Below are 22,134 nucleotides of genomic sequence, written 5' to 3' on the forward strand. Positions count from 1 at the left end.
ACTCCTTGTGGGTGGATTGTGCAAGCTGCCAAAAGCAGCTGAAAGCCTGCCATATGGAAGGCACATATAAATACATGCCACGTGAGCCCTTCACAAACAGGCCAATGGTCAATGCTACGAATGGATGTAGTCACATAGAAATGGAAAGAACAAGATTTAAACTCACACACACACTGGTAAAATAAAGCCCCAAACAATAGTCAGAGCTCATGAGTGTTTTCTCATGTGGCTTAATGTCACTCTTTTAAGATCTTTTAGGATTTGTTTTAGTTGTATGTTTCTGTTTGCCACATATGTGCAGGTACCTGCAGAGGCCAGAGGATCCCATGGAGCTTGACTTATTGTAAACTGCTCCATGGGTGCTGGGATTTGAACTGCAGTCCTCTGGAAGAGCAGCAAGCATTCTTAACCACTAAGCCATGTCTTTAGACTGGCCTGCTGACACTCTTGACAGGGTATTTCTCTCTGATCTATGCTACTGTTTTGCTTCAAATAAAGTTTCCTGGCTATTATTTTGCAAATGTGTGAATTTACTTCAGTGCTTTGAATAAGCTGCCAAGCATCTGGAAGTACCTGGTCCAGACAGCAACCCCAGCTACACAGCTGCAGGTAAGGAGGTCTGGGCTTCCAGGCCCCATGCTCATGTCAGACCCAGGGCCAAGGAATCCACAGCCTCACCTTGATATGGCATTCCAGAGGACAAAATCACCCACAACCCAAGGGAGTCGTGAGGGTGGAGAAGGAAGGAAAGTTGCTTGAAAGGCCTTTGTGAGGAGCCATGGACTTGTGGCAGTGATGGCCTGTGGAAGGGACCTGTGAGAAACACAGCAGGGAGGGAGCATGATGTCCAGAAATGCCTGCCAGTCCCTGAATGGAGTAGTTGGAGTTGTTGGAGTTGGAGTTATGGGTGGGGGTGAGGGTGGGAGGGCGGTACTTAACTAGGCAGTTATAAAAAAAACTTGGCGTTTAAAAAGCTAACCAGAGGCAGAGGAATGCTACCACAAAGGGAAACCACAGAGGGCATAAAGAAGGCAGCGGTTCTGCCTGCCTCTGCTGCTATGCTCCTTGATCCTATTATCTTGGGCAGAACCTCCCTGGAGGATTAATAATGACATCTGGGTTAGCTGTCCAGGCCACTATCATTAGTAAATGATACACATGTGATATTGGTCAATTATGATTTGTCAAAACAAAAACAGATAGTCGTGAAAAATAAAAACAAAACAAAAATAACCTTTGTGCAGCAATGACCTGTATGGTTTGTAAATAAGGCTTTGCTCCTCGCCCTCTTTCCCTCTAAGCCACAATCCCCCAGAATTGTCTCATTCCAGGGTGATGAGCTGAGATATTATACCAACAACTTTCTGCCCCTCAATAATCACAGGCTGTTCTTGAAGCTGTTGAATCACTTGAATTGGGGACCTGTGGGTGGGTTGGCTTACATCCCATAACCACAGGAAACCCTAGGACCTACAGATCCAGGGGTTCTAGGTTCTGAACCAGAACCAAAACACAGAAGTGTGCTGAATGGGGATTAGGGCCCCTGGAGTATACTCTAATTCCCTATCCAAAATGGGAGACAGATTTGCAGGCTCCTAGGTTTTAAGTTTTGACTTCCATTCCTTTGGGGTCACCATGGCTTTTTTCCAGGTGAGTGGTTTCCGTGATATCAGTTGAGACCTGAAAATTCAAAAGGCAAAAATAGGCTCGGGTACTGCTTTTCAGTGTTCAGCTTCCTCCTTGCTGAAACGTTGGCCTGGCAGGCCACCCCAGATAGGCCACACTTTGATCTTTTAAAACACTGTGTTCCCTTGAAGGCCATCCTCAAGAATGAGTGCTGAGAAACAGACCTAAGAGCCAGTGTCCCCATCTCTGAGAAGTTCACAATGAAGTAAGGAAGGAAAGGTTCTAAATCATTCCTTTAAGAAAGAATGTCTTCTACGTTCAAATAGTTAAAGGAAAGGAATTTGTCTGTTTGGAGCTTAGGAAATTATGTTTGGGAAGTTAAATATATTTAACCTGATTTAAATAATATAAGGGTATGCATGCATCAAGCTATCACATGGCAATATGTATAATTTTTACATTTTCATGTAACAGTTAAAAATAAAGTCAATTGTTTAAAAAGAACAAACAAAGAATGTACCATAAGTGGGTTGGACCAGGAACTCAGGTGCCATGGCAAGGATTCTGGGTTGCACTTCTTGCTTGATGACTGTTATATATCATGGTCCACACTGTGGTAAGCCCAGGCCTGCTGATGCCAGGTCTGTCTGCACTGAAGATGGCTCATTCCTCAGATGGACAGGAGGCCCGGGGGGAGGGGGGCATTCAGACAAGTTGCTCCAGGCCTCCACCAAGCTCATGTGGTTATAGGAAACCCAGCTCTGAACCCCACAAAGAGGAACTATCAGATGAGGAGGCTCCACTCCCTCCTCCTCAGGTCACTGGCCGGCTGTGGACTTTCCAGGCTTCCAGCCAGGCCTGGAGAGGAATATCGGAAGAAGTCAAGCTAGGGGTGTGAATTCTAGGCAGCCTGGGATACAGAAGGCACCGTACACAGGCCCCATTGTCACTGAGAGATCAAAACCTTCAGGTTCAACAGTGTAGGTAGGCGGAAGAGCCCTGGTCCTGAGCCTTATGACAGTCCTTTCCATTTTGAAAGCTGCCCAGGGTTGTCTTCACCAGTCAGGCAACTCCAGATCTTTTGCCTGGAAGTTTATGTTACCCTTGGTCTCTTCCACACCTCTTCCGGTTCATTCTTCCACCTCAAAACCTCCCAGAAGCGACCTCCTTCTTCCCTAAGCACCCCCCACCCCTGCCCTGCCTGTACTCCGGTGACCTCTCTGATGCTTCAGCCTGAACCACAGCATCAGCTGCCTCACAGGTGGTGGCAGGCGCCGCCCACACTGGGCTGAGCTCAGCAGCTCCCACACTGTACAGAAGACCACACTGTGGTCTTTGGGCCTGTTTCCCGGTGTCCTGGCACAGGACATAACTCCTGGTGGGCCTCAGGCAACTTCAATGGCTCCTGAAGGAGCGATTGAAGGAACGATTTTAGAATGCTAACCCAGCAGAGAACTACAGAATACAGTGGCCCCTTCAGTCAGGGAAGGTGTCTGGGCTTGGGCAGGATGTCCAACGTGTAGAACTAAGCCTGAGAACAGCAAAGAGGAAAGCTGTGGTGTGACAGCCTTGGCCCAACTTGAGGCCGTGTCAGATGACCTGTAAGAGAGGCCCTGCTTAATCCTGAGTTTTGTGACACTTACCATTTACTGCAAACAGTGACAAGTGTTTGCCTGGTGGTGGTGGGCCACGCCTGGGACCATCTCCACCCATTACTCAGGCACAGCCCTGGTCGCTGCTCTCTGTCTTCACACTACACAGGACTCACCTGGAGGGTAAATGAACCTGTTAAGGCGGGACCCTGACCGCATAGGACTGTGGCTATAGAAAAGCAGGAAAGGACACAATGTCTAGGTGCTCAAGACAGTAGAAAGAGCCTCACCAGATATGGCCACCCGATCTTCCACATCGCAGCCTTCAGCATCATGAATCGAATAGCCCTTGTTCTTTATAAATTACTTGACCTGCAGTATTTCGGAAATGCACTAACACACCACTTCCTGAAGCTCTAAGAATTAGAGAGAATAAGAGTAAAGGTAAGAGAAGCCAGGCACTGGCCCCCATGCCTGTAACTCTAGTTCTTGGGAGACCGGAGCACAAGCTCTAAGCCAGCCTGGACTTCAGAGTAAAAGCCTAGCTGTAAACAAGTAAACAAAGAAGCAAACAAACAGGAGTTGGCATGTGGCAGCACTCAATCCGTGCCACTGCTGATCACTGCCAAGGACCCTGGGCCGCCCAGGAACAAAACTACCCGCCAGGCTCTGGTACACCCACAGGCATGGCTCCCTCCTTTGGGAGCTCTAGAGAGTGCTGCAGAGTCCAGAAAATGGCAGGATACTCTAGGGCAAGATATCATTAGTGAGATATCATATGGGCAGCACAATGAGACTCCATCTCAAAATACTAAGCACACACGCAGTCACACTCAGACCACACACACACACACACACACACACATGTTCTTCAACTAGAAACCAAGTAGGGACCCTCCCTCAGTGAGCTCATATCCTCTATACTTAGTCCAAACTCACCAAAACAAGGAACCACGTTCCTGGGTTCTGGGAGGGGACACACTGAAGCTGCCTATCTTGGTGACTTGGACCTTCTGAATTCCCCCTCCCCTCTCTAAGAGTAAAGGCCAAACCTTAGAATCCAGGGAGAAGGTCGAGAATAACTCCCTGGAATCCTTAGGAAGTTTGCTTGCCCTGCCATGGCCAGTCCCCTCCCTTACTGAAAACTGCATTGGCGTGTCTGGTGCAGAAGGAAACTATAGATGGAAAACGTGGGGCCGTGTGAGCTTTTGACACGCTGTGTCCCACAGAGGAATGTTAGGCTGGTTCAGAGCCAGAGACAAGTAACAAAAATACAAATGGAGTATATATGAAATTTATTAAAATACAAAGAGCTCTAATCAATATGCAAAAGAAGAATCCAGAGAAAATGAGAAATTATTATGAACTGCCAGATCATAAGCCAAGAAACCCAAATTTTCACAAACATATTACGTGATCATATTCATCACCTTACCACTTACTTAGAGACAGGGATGTGTTAACATTTTACATGACAGATACCTTTGTGTCCTCAAGTCCATTTAACAATGCAAGGGCCGTTGCCATCTTCGCTTTACAGGTGGAAGGACTGAAGTCCAGAGACATTCAGTCACTTACCCACCACTGCACACCTTGAGAGCCACCAGAAAAGTGCCTTGTTCAGACAGTCAGACAGAATACCACCTCCCTCACTCACAGTGAAAACCTTGCACAAAACATCCTTTTCTCCCTTGTCAAACTGCCAAAATATTAAAGTTGGTTAGCACACAGTCAAATGTGGGTGTGAAAATGAGCATTTTCAGGTACTGCACACAAAAATTTTTTTGAAAAGTAATGTGCTGATGTGTCATTTGATGGAAAAGTTACTCTGCAGGTAGTCTCACACATACCCATAGAACTCTGTACACAGTGATACTCACTTTACGTAGCTGTGTGATAACTAAGGATAAAGAGATGAGAAGTAAGCCTCTCATACTTTGCAGGTGGGAATACAAGTTTGGGCGGCTGCCGTGAGAGACAGCTTTGGATCGGAGTTCCTTCCAGTGCCAGAGCCTGCTCTTAGTGCTCAATCCAGCATTGTGCCCATGAGCATTTACCAACGGAGCTGGACTTTTGTTGCATCCATATGATGATGTTTATTAGAAACTTAACTTACAAAGTCCAGACATGCAGCAAACAAGACATCCTTCAGCAGGATGGACAAACTCTGGGACATCCATATAATGGAATTCTAGTCAGCACTAAAAAGAAGTGGGCAAATTGAAAGATTGCAGAGGGGGCTGCAGGAAGGACACTGAGACAGGTTACTGGGGAGTACAGAGTTTATGATAAAAGTTATTAATGCATGGACAGACAGACAGAGAGGCAACAGCCACCATGGAGGCTCCAAGGAGAGCTCAGGCCCAGCACAAAAGAGAGGTGGCATGGCACGGTCTCTGAAGGGAGTAATGAGAGCCCACACAACAAAAATCAGAGTTTGTTGCTGGGCCCAGGGGTGCACACCTATGATTGCAGCACTTGGGGAGGCAGAGGCAGGTGGATCTCTGTGAGTTCGAGGCCAGCCTCATCTACAAAGTGAGTCCAGGACAGCCAAGGAGAAGAGAAATCAAAATCAGAGAGAGAAGAGATTGTTTATGAGGACGGGAAGGTTTCACAGCACAAGCCTGCAGCCAGGTTCTCTGATGCCCGGGCAAGAGGGAGGGAAGCAGGTGGGAGGAGGATATGTGGCCAGCCAGTGCCCCTTTGGTATGAACTCACTTCCCAGATGAGAGAGCCTGGCACTAGGAAGTCCTTTAACTAGGGGCTCACAGATCATTGTCTCTGTAGGGTCCCAGTCAGCATCTGTGAAGGGAGCTGCTGTCCCAAGGTGGCCTCGAAGCAGCTGGATCACAGCCTTAAACACACAAGCCACAGACACAGGAGAAGCTTAACAACTCCAGAGAAGCCAGTCTGAAAAGGCCGTACGCCACAGGAGTCCCACTAGATGACATTCTGGAAAGCTCAAAGCCACGGATGTCATAAAGAGACCACCGGTTACCAGGTCAGAAGACAAGAGACCAACATTGTACAGTACTGTCTCCTCCTTGTAAGAGTTAATGCAGCGGGGCCTGTCAATCACCTGGCCAGGACACCAACCCGTGCCAACTTTCCCTTCCCAAATTTGGTTTACCTGAAGACATCCTATGGTGATGAGAAGGCTAATAATATCCCTTTAAAGACATTAGCTACTTGTCCCTCCCAGAAACCCTCCCCTCAGTGCAGAGGCCTAAGGAATGTCCATCACGCAGCAACTCTTAAACTCTTCTCCATCTCCCTCCTCCTGGCAACTGCACAGACTTATAGCGTGCCTGCCATTGTTTTCCCCTCCTCGAAAATTCTAATGAAACTGTCCCCAAATTTCCTCCATAGTCCATTCTCAAATCATTTTATGAATGCAACTAAGAACCCAATTTTCAATCTGTTACTGTATGCACCAATATCTTCTTGTGGAAGATTTGGATGGGAGTGTGGTGCTTCGAGGTGCAGCAGCTATCATGTGACCGTGAGGTCAGCCCTCACCAAGACCCTAAAGATGGTAGAGGAGATACCTGGAAGGAACTTGACTCCTTGATATCTGTGTTGAGCCACAGAACCAACCCTGGAACCAGAGACCTCCTGAATTCTTAAGTGAAAAGGAAACATCCTTAGCATCAAGGTAACTTTCAGTTCACAATTCGGTTACTCGAAGCCAAGAGCTCCTAAGACAGCACCTCCAAGATGCCCATAAGAACTGGAGTGAGAGGAACGCTTGTCTGGACAGCCACCCCCTGCCCACACTTAGGCAGAGAAGCCAGGGCACCTGCTCACATTCTCCCTCTCTTGCACACCCATGCACAGCCCTCAGCCCTACTTCCTCCGTGAAATCCCTCTGTAAGAAGCAGGCTCTCTCCAGGCCCTCTCCAGGCTCCCATTACACTTTGATCCCCGGCCAGCCTGGTCTCCTGGTAGAGATGCTGCCTCCCCACAAGGAGCTTCGGGCCCAGTGCAGCTCTGCCAGTCACCGCCAGTATTGGCTCACCTTCTGGTCCAGCCTACTCCCATCCCCCTCCCTCTGGTCTCTTCTGCCAGACATGCCCAGAACAGGGATAGTCCTGACCAGCCACTCCTTTCCCTCAGGCCCAGGGAGACCTTCTTGGGTGAGACAGCCAAGCATATCTGAGGCATGAAATGGTTGAAAGTTGAGAGACGAAGGTAAGCACGGAGGGGAGGGGCTTCTGGGAGAGACAAGTACCTCATCCCTTTAAAGGGATAATATTAGCCCTCCTCATCACCATAGGATGTCTTTATTTGGTAAACCAAATTTGGGTCTACACAGCCACAGGATAGGTAGGAGGGCCCAGGTTCCCATCCAGACCCTCACACACAGAGCCCATCCGGAGTGGAAGGTTTAAGGAGAACAGTCTTGTGCTGCTGCTCTGGCTCTGCCTTTCCTATCTTTGTCTTCTCTGCATCCTCCACCTGTGGCCCAGGAGGAACCAGAGCCCCACAGGAAGGGAGTAAAGTGTTAGAAATGGACATAGCAGTGAAAATGACTGCCTGCCCAGATGGCCAGGGGAGCTAGCTCACCCTTCAGGTGAAACTGAACAGTGAATACTTCCCTCCTCCCACTAGGGGCTCCACCCAGTAGGTGGCGCTCATGCTGTGCCCCACCTTCCCACTAGGGGGCACCTGGTCCCTCTGCTGTGGAGCAGCTGCCGTGTGTACTGGGAAAGCATCTTCTACCCTAAGCCCCAGTTCCAGAGCGGGAGGGAACTCACGACCCCGGACCAGGCAGTGGCTAGGAACCAACTGTACGACCATGCCAAAAGACTTTGTAATTAAGACAAATGATGTTTTACTATAACATCTTAAAACCAGGACTAATGAAAAAATATCTCCAATAAAGCGGGACCCTCCTTGCTGACTTAAGCTCCAGCAATGCTCTGCACTATTCCCAGCCCGTGACTTGTGACCACACTCCTTCCTGCCCTGCCCAAAGGAGAGTCCACCTCAAGAAGAATGGGCCGTGAACAGTGAGTTTAGGAATGGGAACCCACACAAGAAACCTCTCCCCTCCTTCAGAACCCCAGTCCTGCGCTAAGAAAAACAGAAACTCTTCCAAAGTAACGCGTCCAGGAAGCTTACCTACAAAATGTCATTCTTGACCATTGTCTTCCCAGACCTTTGTTTAAAACTGAGCAAAGAAAAGAGGGAACGGGGCAGACAGCTACAGTGGGGGTGGGAGCACGGAGGCAGGAGGACAGAAGGGGTAGGGAGTGAGAGGACAGTTCTCTTTCCTCCTGGGCACCAGCACCCCAGGGTAGCTCTGGGGGAGCAAGCGGAAAGTTCCATCCCTACGGAGGCTCCCTGCTTCAGCCTTGCTCAGGGCTAGGAGGGGTATAGGCAGTTGGTGTCAAAATCAGAAATCTTCTGGCCCAGTCTCTAGAACTGACTTCCTGGATATGAGCCCCATTCCACACAGGAGAAGCACAAGGACAGGACAGTGTGGCTGTGCCCACCCCACAAAGAGGCTCAAGCCATACCTGGCGCTAATTACAAGCCAAGCAAGATTCTGAGCACATAAAAGAAGAGGTGGCCCACCTTAAGCCCACAAGTGTGCCCACCAAACCTAGAACTCACCGGATGCCCTTCTAGTCTGACCTCAGGCCTTGCATTTACCAGCAGGACCACTGACAATTTCTTCTCCTTCAAATGGAGGTCCCCCATGAGCCTCCCTGCCTGAGGATCTTCTGGGAAACTGTTTTGTAAACTGGGTCTTTTAGTGTATGTCCAAAATAGGAAGAGAGGAAGGGCCTAGCCACCACCACAACCACCACCACCACCACCACCACCACCAAAAAGTAAGGACACTGAGACCTAGACTAAGCCATGGCCTAGGGGAAATATTCCAGACCACGGAAGAGAAAAACGAAGGTTTGGGTTGACAGGGCCAACGCAAGACAGACTCCTGACATAAACTGAAGGAGGCTCCAGGAACAAGGATATTGGGGCAGTGAGGAGACAAAGCGTTCTAGGGACAAGAGAAATTGAGACAGAAAAGAGGAAGAGATGCCAGAGAAAGAACAAAGAACATCTAGGGAGAGGGTAGGAGGCCAGCTTGCCCTTGGCTGCACAGACATGATGCAAAAAAAAAAAAAAAAAAAAAAAAAAAAAAAGCACCGTACTTTTTCCAGAAAAAAAAATTTATATGAAACGAAAAGTCCCCAGCCAGGGCAGACTAGGCAAGTCAGTGGGCACCTTAAAATTGAACACACTTCACAGCCCAAGCTTCAAGCCCCCAATTCACATCCCCCCTCCCCCACCTAATAAAATGATGGATTTTAGGATATCTGTCTGAAGAGCTACAGGGCCCAGACTGGCCTCCCTGCTGCACTGTCTCTGGCTGTCAGCAAGGGGGAGGGTGGCCCATGACTCAGCATGAATCCTGCAGCGTCACTGCTCAAGGAGACCAGAGGTGATGCATGCCCAGCTCTTGCAGTAAGAGTCAGACACTCCCATCTGCCTCAATCTGATGCCACTTTGGTTTTGCTTAGTTCTCTAACATCTTCAACTTTTCCAGGTGCCCTTACCTCTCGGTGACCACAAGGCCAGCACCCAATCCCAAGTCCACAGTCTACATGGCAGCATGCTTCCCTGGGTCCTTCTAGGGAGTCCCTAGAATTGGTGAGCAAACTACAGGGTGTTTCTAAGGAGGACGTTTCTAAAGGACAGATACTAAGGAGGCTCCTTTCTGAACCTCGGGGTCACCTCCAGGAAACTATCAGGTCAGGAACCATGTGCTAGGAACAGCAGCTTTAGGGGACCAAGGCTAAGCAGGAGGTATGCTAAGGCTAAGGGTGGAGCTGGCCTCTGTTCCCCAAAGGCAGAGTAAGCAAAGCTTAGCTTGCTGATCCCAAACTTCTAAAACAGCATGTCAAAGAGAAGCAGGTAAGATGAGGGAAGAGGCTGAGCTGCCTCCTTCTGTGTTGAAGAAGAGGGTCCTGGGACTGAATTTAGGTGATGCTGATTTTAACAATGCTTTGAATGACTCCCTCGTGATGTTTGTGTGCATAGGGGGGAGGGGGATCTGGGGGAGAAGTTGGGGGAATTCCATGAAAAGGAGTAATCCAGTGCCACACTTCAGACTCCACAGGGGCCCTGCCCTGCCTGACAAGTTGGATGAGAACTCATGAAGGACTAGTCATAGCTTCAGATGACAAAACTGGGCCAGGCCAGAATGACAAATGAGAAGGAATTCAACATGGACAGATGCCAAGCTTCACCTTTAATCAAGGTCACCTGGCAGGTCCTACAGTGCGGCAGAATTGCTTCTAAATAGTATCCAGAGGAAAGGTCTAGGCAGTGTGTGGACCACAGGCTATATGTACTAGGTGGTGAGCAGATGCAAGCACAAATGAATGCTGGGGCTCAATACAGAGGCCTACCCCAAGGCTCCTGGACTGTTTAAGCCTGCATGCCCAAGAGCAAAAGCCCTGGGGTCTATTGTCCTCCCTGGGAGACCCAGAGCTCTGCCATGGAGTCTAGACATCCTCATGTCACATTCTTGCTTGGCTTCTGTCCTTCCCTACCTTGTTTTCCTCCCCTCAGCAGACTAGCAGGGAGGGGATCTCTGCCTCTGTGTGGCTCTAGGAACTATGATTTCAGAGTCTTCCAGGCATAAGTTAGATGTCCTATACAGGGCACCATACTGGGGATAAAGAACCCAGGATGAGGCTCTGAAGGAGGAACTTTAATTGAATGCAATCTGGACTATGGTGGCAGCCAAGCAGACAGGGAGGAGCTATTAGCCCTGTCTTGTGGCCATGAAACACTGGGCAGCCAGTTAGCGAGCCCAGAACTAACTGGAGCCAGGTGCTTTACATGTTTATGAAACTTCATTCTCACAAGCCAGAACCGCAGCACTGCTTCTGCCCCGCTTTAGAGACAAAGTTTCCAGTTTTAAAGCCTGGTGTCTTGCCAAGATTTTCTGAACACCAATGTGAAGCCAGAATTCAATCCCCAGCTCTGGACCTGTAGGCTAAGGTGGCCTACCCCAAACCCAGAGCATTAGGACCTACATGGGGAGGGTCCACTTCAGCCACTATCAAATAATAATCTAACATGTGCAGGGGACAGGGACCCAAACAAGTGACATCCCAGTGAAAGAGACTCTTCTCTGCTTCCCACCCTCCCTAGCACTGTGACTGCCAGGAGGTAAAGAGCCTGCATTTGAAGAGGTGCCCTAAGAGATGGCAGCCTGGACATGGCACGTACTCCTGTGTTGCCCACAGAAAGGCAGTCCTGGGGGGCGGGGGGGAGAGAGTAAGCTCCAGAAAGCCAGACGTCAGCTGTCCAGGGCCCAAGGGGCCTAAGAAGGAGAGCGAATAGACAGAGAGGGTGGCCCCAGAAGCCAGAGGGAGGAATCTGCCAGGACATGAACACCTTGAACTTCTGTCCTTTGAGGTTTATGCCTCAGAGGACAGAATTTACCAGGACCAAGGAAAGAAGACTAGCCCTGCTCAATGCCCCCTTTCTGCCAAGGCCTGTCAAAGCTCTGATCTCTCAACTTATACTTATTTTTAATTTAAAATAAGACAAAGACTATGAGATCTACCATCTCCCAAAGGAGCTCCAAAGGTCCAGCTAGAGAGAGGCTAAGAGCAGAAGTCTAAAAGGAAAGTCAGTGACCATGTTCAACAGCCCCTGGCCCAGTGCCAAATCAGGCCTCACCCAGGAGGAGTCCTGATAGAGAGTAGGAATGGGTCTAGGTCGGAAATTAAGTCACAGGTGCCACAGGTAGACCTGAGAACAGAGGCTACACAGTTCAGCTAGTGGGTGTTTCAGGGGCCCAACAACACATAGGCTGGGCTGGGTTCTAGCACCATCACACAAATATTTATCAGTTAGGATAAAGCTAAGTGGGTGGGTGGCTGGTCTATCCTGACTGACAGTGGGCCCAGCCTGGCTTTCATCTGGGTACCAAGTGCAGCATGGGAAATGCAAGTTGGCACAGTATGCCCAACAATGGACTTGAGATCTACATGTAGCAAAGGTCTTTGTGAAGCAGGTCTCACTGTTAACAGCCCTGTGGTGTACTGCCCTTCACATGGCTCTCCAGAGACTGCCCACCACCCTTCCTTGTCCCAGAAAGTGGCCTCATTGTCCTCCCGCCCCGAATGAACGGATCTCAGCCTCCTTGACTTCCTTCTCACAGAACAGATGGCACACATGGGTGTGGGACCCTACCCCGCCTTCTGCAGATCCCATAATGCTTGCCACAGGCAACCAAGCCAGCCTCCTAGCTGATGAACACCCGACGGCACCTGACCAACAATGCTTTACTGTGTTCTGGCGGGACAGACATCTCCAAGCTGTCCCCACTCCACCCACCTGCCCAGGCCCTCTGTGTCAATAGACTTCTCAGCTGCAGGCCTGTGTGGAGGTGCCATTGACCCATGTCTCCATAGCCATTTGCTTACTCCTATTCAGGCTCCAAGGCTGGGCTGCCAGTACCCATGTATAAAGAACACAAGGTGACCATATGCCATGTACCAGAGCCCAAGGTACTCGCCTTGTATCACACAAATATTCAGACATGCTCAGGCCTCTGAGGTATGTGCTTGATTCCTGGGAAAGGCGTAGTACCAGTAAGACTACCTTATCATGAGGCTTCTCACCTGAAGCCAATCTATCTCACCTTGTTTCTTGACCCACTGACATGCCATTTCCTGCACCAAACCAATGGCCTTTATTACTGTTTCCCTACTTCAGCGAGCAGCAGGACCTTACTGATGGGGTAGATAAGCCATCTTTCACACCCTGGGGTCCCAGAAGTGACCTGAGCTTCCCTTGAACAACCTATTATAGTACAATCCTATAGGAACACGGCCAGGCCTGAAGTCCTGAGTCTACCTAAGCCTGGAGCTATTTCACATGTAGGACTTGACGGGCTCTATCCCAGAAGTCTAGATCTTCAACAGACTGCCACAAGCCTCCTGGGCCTTGAGAAGCCCTTGAGTAATAAAGCAGGCACCAAACCCCCTCTCCCCACCCAAATCAACTGGCCCCCACTGCACAGCCCATGCTAGGGCATTCCTAGCACAAACAGGCCTTTCATACTATATCAAACTGCCTACGTCAGGGCTCGTCAGCTAGATCCTTGCTGAACTTCAGCTGTGATATCTGGAAAGTGTGGGAAAGAGGTAAAAACCTCACCAAGGTTAGGTGACAGCACAGTAGATGGTATGCAGGAGGCCTCTCGCAATGTCAGTTCTCCGAAGACTGAGGAACCCTGCCACCCGGGCCTCCTGTGTAATTCAAGAACTCATTATTTCCTAGCAGTGCTATTAAAAATAAAGCCACCAAGAGTCCCAGCGGAGCAACAGCAAAGGTCTGTGGGCAGCCTAAACAAAAGGTTAAGTATTTTCACAGGAAAGAACTCAAGACTTCACTATGTGCAGTGCAAAACCCCTGTCCCAAAGTTCAGAGCCCAGGACGGACGGAGAAGTGAGTCTTGGGAATAAAGCCCTTAAAGGATAGCCCAGCTGCGTGGAACCGCGAGCCCCAGGCTGGAGTTCAAGTGAGAGGGTGGCTCCTGGTGACATGGAGTCGCTGCTGTGCCTCAAGTCACGGCCAGCCTCAGGGTCACAGCAATTCATTCTGGAGCTGCTCCGGAGCAGCCACAGCAGCTGGGGCGGCGCAGCGACTGCATGACAGCCCGCAGAGGGCCCCTCCGGCCCTCCGTAGACAGGCCGTCCTCACTGGCCGGTGCCTGCTGCAGCTGCTCAAACTGCATCTCCAGGTGCTTCTGGATGGCAATACCAAGCACCTCGGGGTCAACTGAGGCTCCATACACCTCCCATGTCATGCCCTCGGCATCCCATCGCACATCCCTCACAGGCGATGATGCCTCTTCCAGGCTGGACCCCAGCATTACCTCTGGGAATATGTTCATAGTCTCGGGGGCTTCCAGGGATGGGCTGGTAGCCACAGCCTTGCAGGCTGCCACTGGAGCTGCCTGAACCCCAGCATCCTGGGCTGATGCCACGCCCAGGGCCAAATCAGTGGCTGAGGTCATGGTCCACACATCTTTGGTCCTGGAGCCAGACTCTGTGGCTAGCCCTGCAGGACCCCACGGGTGGACACAGCAGTGGGGGTGCCCAGAGATCCCACCAGGCAATTTACAGTGGAATTTCACCCCACACGGAGCCTGCAACCCAGATTCACTCACTGATGCCACCAATTTGGGAAAGGCCAGGATGCCTGCGGCAGGCAAGGCATGGCAGCAGCCACCAGCTGCAGCCTCCCTCATGGTGCAGAGCAGAGCTGCCGGGGGCACAGCATGGCAGGGAGTGGTAGATGGCTGTCCAGTACCTTTGGGTCCACCCTGGGGACTGCGGATGAGTCCAGCTGTACCTTCCAGTTCTACAGTTGGTACCCATACCTGACTCTCCCCCAACAAGCAGGCTGATCTAGCAGTCCCATCCTCTGGAGCTGGGTCACTTTGCAGGACTTCACGGGTCTGGCCACCTTGGCCAGCAACACTGCCAGGCTGCAGCTGAGCCCTGTGGACAGGTGAGCTGCCAAGGGCGGAACAGCTGAGGCTGGCCTTCTGAACACTGCTGTGACCCCGGGTCTGGGCACTGTGGACCAAGTCTGAGTGGCTCCTCTGCACAGCTGCCATGCTGGGGGCCTGTAGGCGACACAGGTCACCAATGCCCATGGCAGACACATTGCCAACAGTGCTGCTCCTCCAGTGGCCTGCAGCACCAGGCTGGGACCGAGGGCTTCGGGTCTGTGCTTGCTCCACCCTCTCAGCCTGGCACCCGTCGTCCTCCAGGGTCCGGGGACTAGTGCTGGCCTCACCCTGCTGTGCCTGCCACACAGTGCTGCTGGCACTCTTGCGCAGCTCTGGCTTCTGCTCCCGACCTTCACACAGCAAGCTGGAAGAACTCTGGGACAGGGGCTGTGGGCGGGGGCTCTGCGGTTCCCGGGCACCTGGTTCAGGGTGCCTCAAACTCATGGCTGCCTACAAAAAAAGAAAAGGGAAGTGAGTGAAGCCACGCTGGGTGTCGGCATCTCAGCTGCATTCTTCCAGCTTGACTGCTCGGAGCCATAAGGTCGTCAGTGACAAGACAACTATCAGATACTTCAAATCAAGGCTTCCCATGTGATGCACAGATAACACTGAAAATATCTAATAATCACTATCCCAGAAACAGGCCCTGGAGACCACCACTATGCCAGCTCTTTACCGTACTTACAAGATAGGTGTAGGTGCTGTGGGTGGGAGAGGAACTCAGGGAAAGGCCGTGTGCTGAGGCCCTAAAAGGGAGCATGTGGCAGCATGCGGAGGGGCGGAGGGCTTTGAGAAAACAGCTCTCAGTTCATCAACACAGAAAGATTGCAGATTTTAACAGCCAGCCCAGCTGAGTACTCCTGGGACTTACAGCATCCACTTTAATAGGAATTGGTGCTTCCTGGGTACAGAGAGGAGGCTCAAAGAAGGCTTGTGGGATAAGGAAGCAATGAATGCTGGGTATTCTGGGAAGTTCCCTGGTTCTACTCGTACCCTCCTCCCACCCTCTCCAGCCTGACCTACCGAACTGTGACACATCTCAGATTGTCTTGTCAGGTTCCTGACTCTCACCTTTACCCCTAGGAAAGGGAGACATTGCGATCAGCCCTTAATGCCAGGCCTCACTCAGCATTTGTTCATGTGTCTGTAGCCATTCCCCCAGCCCCTGCTGAATGCTGCACTGTTCTGCAACTGGGAACATGGGGATCATTTCGCTCTGGCTGTGCCTGGGGTTGACCATCCAGCAGTGGAAAGGAAAAGACAAGCCCAACGGCAAAAATCAGACACACCTTCTGCAAAATGTCAGCTCTCTCTTCCCAGTCTGTTCCAGCACAAGCCCCACCCCCACCCCTACACCCAGAGCTGCCTAAGCTCAACACGACCTCTTTCTACCTTACCACCTCCTCCTGAGAACCTTTCCCAGCTGGCCCACCTGGGCTATCTCCATCCCTGGCCCAGCTTCATGGAGCCCAGACAGAACAGTCTGGCTGACCCTCGGCCCCCTCCCTCTCCCCTGAAGTTGGCAGAGTCAGGACTATGGCCTGTTCCTTACTGTCTGTTAGCACCTTGCCCTGACATGCAGCTGGAATTCATCCGCTGCATCGACGACAGAGAGAACGAACTTAAAAACAAGGCCATGGCGGAGTGGGCTAAGGTCCCGGAACTCAGTCCAAAGAAAGGACCTGCCAAGGCAAGGAACTCACAGGGATGCTAGGGGAAGACTTTCTGGAGAAGTCTCATGAGACCAAGGTTGGAGAGAGAGGGAGAAGGTGCCCAGATGAAGGAACAGGTGGCCAGGTGACACAGGAAAGTGACTGACAGGAAGGCTGGGAGATGGGCAGGGCCAGAGGGTCCAGATGACTGGACCAGCCCAGCCCCAGTAAGATGGGGAAGATCACCTAGAGAGTCCGTGTCAGGCAGGATGGGCTGGGGAGGTACAGCAGGCACAGAAGGCAATAGTTTTGGTTTAGGCAATCCCAATCCTCCCCACCTACCTCTGGCTGATAAAGACTGACAGGAAACCAACCACCCCGGCCTGGAGCAAGGCCACCCAAAATGGAACGTGGCAAGCACGGGCTCATGAACTCCATTTCTGTTATAGGAAGCATCTCCCTGCCTCGAGTAGGAGAGTAGAGAGAAGTCTGAGGCCTAAGGGCAGAGTACAACTGGTCCAGTACAGCTGCCTGCTTTGATGGAAAGGCTGAACCTTGTCCTGTGCAGTGTGGCCGGCACTGGTTGCACCTGTACTGTCCCAGCAAGTACTGGGACCAAGAAACTGAATTTCTGATAAATAATTTAAACAACCGGCCACATGTGGCTAATGGTCACCGTACTGGGCCATGCCACTTTGAACACAGCCAGTTTGCTAAGGAGTGTCCCATCCCAGCGGTTCCTTGTCTCCAAAGCCAGACTGCAGGAATTCAAAGAAAGGACTCCAGCCCACTACTACCTTCAAGGAGTGCTGCCACCAACAACCAGGTGGAAGGATTAAAGCTGATGGCAGTTACAATGATGACAGTAACAGCTCCGAATGCTGCAGGCTTGAGCCATATCCTTTGCAAACACTGTCCCATTCCACTGTCACAGCAACCCCGTGATGTAATTCATCATCTCCATTCTACAAATGAGGTCACAGCTCAGAAGCTTAGGGATCTGACTAAGGGCACAGAGCCAGCCAATGGCTCCGCCAGGAATCAGGTCCATGAGTCTATGGGGTCCTCTGCCTCTTTGAGCAGTATGCAGATCTCTGACCTGACCACCGTACTCACCTGGGGTTTCAGTGCCTTCCCCTGCCTGGCACTTCCAACGGTGTTCATGGCATGCCAATGGAGCAAATGGATGGGAGCAAAGCTTGACCCCCACCCATGCACCTCACCAGATTCTTAGGCTTCATGGAATAAAGACAGATCCAGACTGAAAGTCCTGTAGGCACCAAGTCATCCTTGGCAGGGAGACAACAATCACCCAGCAACAGGGTCTAAGAGCCCTGAGGAACCCTCATCACCTACATGGCCCTGGGGGGGGGGGAGACCTACCACCTAAGATCCTCCTAGGGAACAGAGAGTACATAAAGAACAGGCCAGTCCCTTGGGCCCCAGAGGAAAGAGGAGGCACAAGATCTAATGAGGAGACACTGGCAAGAATATCGTTGCACCTTCCTCGCTATGCACTGCTCAGTGCCCAGAGCTAGCATCCCTCAGAGAGACCAGGGACCACAGAGACCCCAGACGGAAGCTATGCATCCACTGGCTATCTTACCTACTCCGCCACTCTCTAAGTGCCAAGTTACAGCACTCCGCACTGGAGCAATTCAAAGACATCAAAGAACCCACCACTGCCAATGGCTAATTCAAAGCCTCACCAGTGTGGCAACCATCCTCAAACGCAGCAAACAACCGATGGTATTTTGAACTTAAAAGCCCAGACTAGCTTAGCCAAAGAGATCCACCTGGTCAGAGGCTTCAAAACTTGCTCCAGCCCAGGAATCTAGGCTTTAGGATATGCCCAGCAGGATGACCAAGGTGCCCAACTCAGACCACACTGTGACATGTATGTAAATTCCCTCTTGTTAAGACCAATATGCATTTGGATGGCCTTAGCAACCCTAGGGGGAGGGAAACCCTGGGAAGGAAGGTTTCCCCTGCTCCCTGTCACCAACACCTTGGGCTAGGCTGAGGAGATGGACTCCCAGAGTGAGGAGGAAAGAGCAGGCTCTGCTCCCAGTACTGGCTCTCCTTTCTATTGCATATCTGCTCTTAGGTTGCTTTGAGCCTCACTCTTCCCAGTCTAAAACACTGAAGTAAATCCTACCACACTAGGTTGAACACAATGGCAATGAGGTGATCTTCTCCTCTTGCTCGTCCATCGTCAGTGACTTGAGGCCACAGTACTGTAGGAACTAGCACTGGGGAAGTGCTAGAAGCAAAGATGACCTTTTAGGAATCCACCAAGATGCCCCTCAGGTAAGCTTCCTCTTCCAGTTCTTGCTACCTTCATCCTATCCTGTGACATTACCAGTTTCCCCAGTGCCCCCATCACCACACTTAGTTTCCCAGGGCCTATTTTAAACCGTAGTGTAAAGCTATGCATACACACAGGGCTGGGGTGTACATGCCACATGCCTAGAAAGTCATGTTGCAATCATGGGCAGGTACTAGCTTTACCCAAAGGAGAACCTGGGATGGGGAAGGAGAGATGGCTCAGTGGTTAAGGGCACATACTGCTCTTGCAGAGGACCTGAGTTTGGTTCCCAACACTCAAGTCGGGGCTCTTAACTATTTGCAACTTCAGCTCCAGAGGATCAGAAGTCTCTGGTCTCCACAGTCACCCCTATTGACCTGTACATTCTCACACACAGATACTCTCCTGAAAAGATGTTCTAGTGTAACATAAAAGGCAGGCATACAAAAGTATCCAAGGGCCTTAGTGTTGGTAAGTCATCAGCGTTCTTTCTCCCTCCTTGTCTGATGCAAAAAGTCCTGATGACTGTGGTTGGTGTCATGTGGTCACTGTTGGACTGTCCTGCTACCTCAGGTTCCACTGTCAACAACTAAGGAATCAAGCACCCTCGAATGCAGCAAGTATAAATGTCATTTTGAAGAAGCACCCAGATTTTCAGAAACTTCCAGACCAGCCCAACCTGAGGCTGTTCGCTCCACCAGGGTAGAAGTTCCGATTCTCACCTCAACTGAGAAGCCCAGACCTTTGGGGTGGACCCAGGAAGGCTTCTAAGAAGCCCATCTCAGACACATGATGTCATTCATGTAAGTACTGTCCTCTTAAGTAGCAGGTGCTAAGATGGCAACCTCTGTGTCCAGAACACCACAAAAGAAAAAGCAAGTCCACAAAGGAGGGATCAGAGCATGAGAGGTCACCAGTGTTAAAATACAGAAGTCCTTCCAGGACCAGGTAGGGATAACTCCTATAAATATCTCCAATTCCTTGTACAGAGGGGTGTGGACACCTACATCAGGTGGTTCAATCTATCCCAGGGCAAATAAAAGACCTAACACTCAAGCTAAAAGGAGACACGCAGCAGGAGACATTCCTTAAAGGGACTGGGGTTCGAGGGATCAAACCAGCCCCTCATAATCTCTAGCCTCATTAAGATGACATAGCGCCCAAAGGCAGAGAAATGCCAAGAAAGGGTTCTTGGGGCAAGCATGAGGCATCAACCTCAAGATCCCACCCCTGCTCTCTATAGAGAGATCTAAAGAGTCCCAGCGCCTGACCTGAGCCCTGTGAGGGTTTGCTCATTCCCTTAGAGGTGCTTCTAGTGGGCTGAACAAGTCCCATGGGTCAGCTGCAACAGCAGGAAGGCAGCCCAGGTGGCCCGCTGTGATCCTACCTGCACTGGCCAGCACAGCCCCAGCACGGGCAGGCAGCTCGCTGTGGTCACCCCAAAGGCCGGTTTACAGGGGGAACCTGCAGGAAAGATTGTTCTTCGCACAGCAGCTCTCTGCATGCCAGACACAGGCCGCCCCTGCTGCGGGCAAAGGCCTGAACGCACCACAAACCACACAGCCTCTCTTCTCCGCACCTCCAGAGCAAAGCCCACAGTGGTCTTAGGGAGAAGAACCCAACGCTAGCCTCGGAACCAGTCTACAGACCTTCCCAGGACAAAGGACTTGGGGCAGTGAGCCCGCGGGTAAGGATGCTCCTGAGCAGGAGAAGAGGGCGGGGTGTTGGCCCCAGAGCACAGGGTGGGGGTGCGGATGGAAGTGAGGAGGGCAAAAAGCAAAGGGAGGCGGGGTGGAGGCCGATGGACACAGGTTCAGGGCAGAAAAGACAAAACACAAAACCTGTAGGCTGGGCAGAGGGGAAATGGAAGAGACGACCCGAGAGGGTAAGGGGAGGCAATGGTGCGGAGTAATGCGGCGCTGGCAGGGGTGAGGAGTGGGTTCAGGGATTCAGGAAGGGGCGGCGCCGCCCTCACCACCCCAGCACCCCCCACGGGCCTGATGGAGTCAGCCTCTCACCCTGTCGCCGCCAGGGCCGCACGGGCCGGCGGAAGCTCTGCTCCTGCAGCCGCCACAGGTGCCCGGGGCCAAGATGGAGCCGGAGCCGCACCGGGTCTAGCCCGCCGCGATGCAGTCGGCCGCGGAGCCTGCGCTGCCAAGGGGCAAACGGAGAGGCTGGCACAGGGGCTGGGAGCAGGGGCGGGAGCAGGGGCGCTGGGGGGCGGTGGCTCGCTCACCTGGGCGCACCCCGCCTGTGCACTGCCTCAGCCTGCCGGCCCCACCCCCTACCCCGGGCCCCGCCCCACACCCACTTCTCTAGGCTCCGCCCCCAAGAGCGCCCAGCCCCGTTCCGGACCCCTCCTCAAGGCTATTTCCCTACTAAGGGATCATCCATCTTTGCAACCAGCCCTCTTGACGCAGCCGGCTGGCTTGTGTGTTCCAGTCTTCCGCCCCTAAAGGGCGCCATCGTCCTATCCCAGTCTAGCCGTGTTCAGCCTCAAATCCTCCAGGTCCCAAATTCACTCTGTTAGAGATTTATCCCTTCAAATCCTCCCTCAGGTGCCAGGATCTACAGACCCTTCCTCATGGCCCAGCCCACTGTCCTTTATCATTTTCTACCCCAACTCTCACAATTCTCCAAGCCTTTCGACCTTTTTTCCCCAGGTCCTGCCCTCTTGAGGCCTTGTAGTTCTACCACTATGGGTTGGAGATTCTTCAGGTCCGGATCCAACAGGACTATCTTCTCAGCTCTACACTCACCTCAGGGAGAAACTCAAGCTTGGTACCCATTCTTTCAGGCTGGTCCTCGGAACACCTGCCCAGGCCCCAGGCCCCAAGCCCCAAGAACCCTAACGTCACAGTCTGCTTTTCCAAAGTCACATCCTCAGCCAAGTCCTTCAAGGTCCATAATCTTGATATGGTGTCACTCAATCCACTTCCAGCACCATTTCCACCCTTGCCCTCTGACCCAATTCAGCTTGAGGCCTTCAGTCTCCCAGCCGGCTTCAGGGATGCTAAGAGCTGACATGCACAGTGACTATCAAGGGTACAGACTCACTGGAGCCTGAATTCTTTTCCTATAATTCCCAAAGCCCTGACACTCCCTTCCTTGATCCCACCTTGTCCCTTCCTAAAAGCTCTACAGATTTTTGGGTTGCCTGGTCCCATGGGAAACCTAGGAGCTCCATAACATTCCCTCAACATCCTCAAACACAGAGAACAGGAAGCCACCCCACTCAGATCTGGCCAGACTCAGTTTACCTACAAGAAGTTCCTGGTACCCTGGAACCCAGGGCCACACACTAAGAGGACTCCAGGCTTCTTCTGAGTCCCAGTCTCAGAGAATTGAGTCCCAGTGTCAAACTCCTTTGTTGACAGCAGCCCTTGGGGCTCCACGCTG

The 22,134-nt window shown here is 51.6% G+C and overlaps 1 protein-coding gene across 1 annotated transcript; it reads right to left on the bottom strand.

The window, feature by feature from the left end:
- Positions 1–4,503: 4,503 nt before the first annotated feature.
- On the bottom strand, positions 4,504–20,998 carry Gprin2 (G protein regulated inducer of neurite outgrowth 2). The gene is made up of 2 exons (XM_021635993.2): positions 20,754–20,998; positions 4,504–15,225 (listed from the first exon to the last, which is right to left on the bottom strand). The coding sequence occupies exon 2, from the start codon at positions 15,217–15,219 to the stop codon at positions 13,852–13,854; it is 1,368 nt and encodes a 455-aa protein (XP_021491668.2). The 5' UTR covers positions 15,220–15,225; positions 20,754–20,998; the 3' UTR covers positions 4,504–13,851.
- Positions 20,999–22,134: the final 1,136 nt, after the last annotated feature.

The sequence above is a fragment of the Meriones unguiculatus genome, chromosome 9 (assembly GCF_030254825.1).
Source record: "Meriones unguiculatus strain TT.TT164.6M chromosome 9, Bangor_MerUng_6.1, whole genome shotgun sequence".
In the NCBI taxonomy this organism is placed as follows: Eukaryota; Metazoa; Chordata; class Mammalia; order Rodentia; family Muridae; genus Meriones; species Meriones unguiculatus.

Bases quoted from the DNA above. Each gene is read 5' to 3' on its own strand.
- Gprin2 (XM_021635993.2), bottom strand. From the start codon at position 15,219: ATGAGTTTGAGGCACCCTGAACCAGGTGCCCGGGAACCGCAGAGCCCC.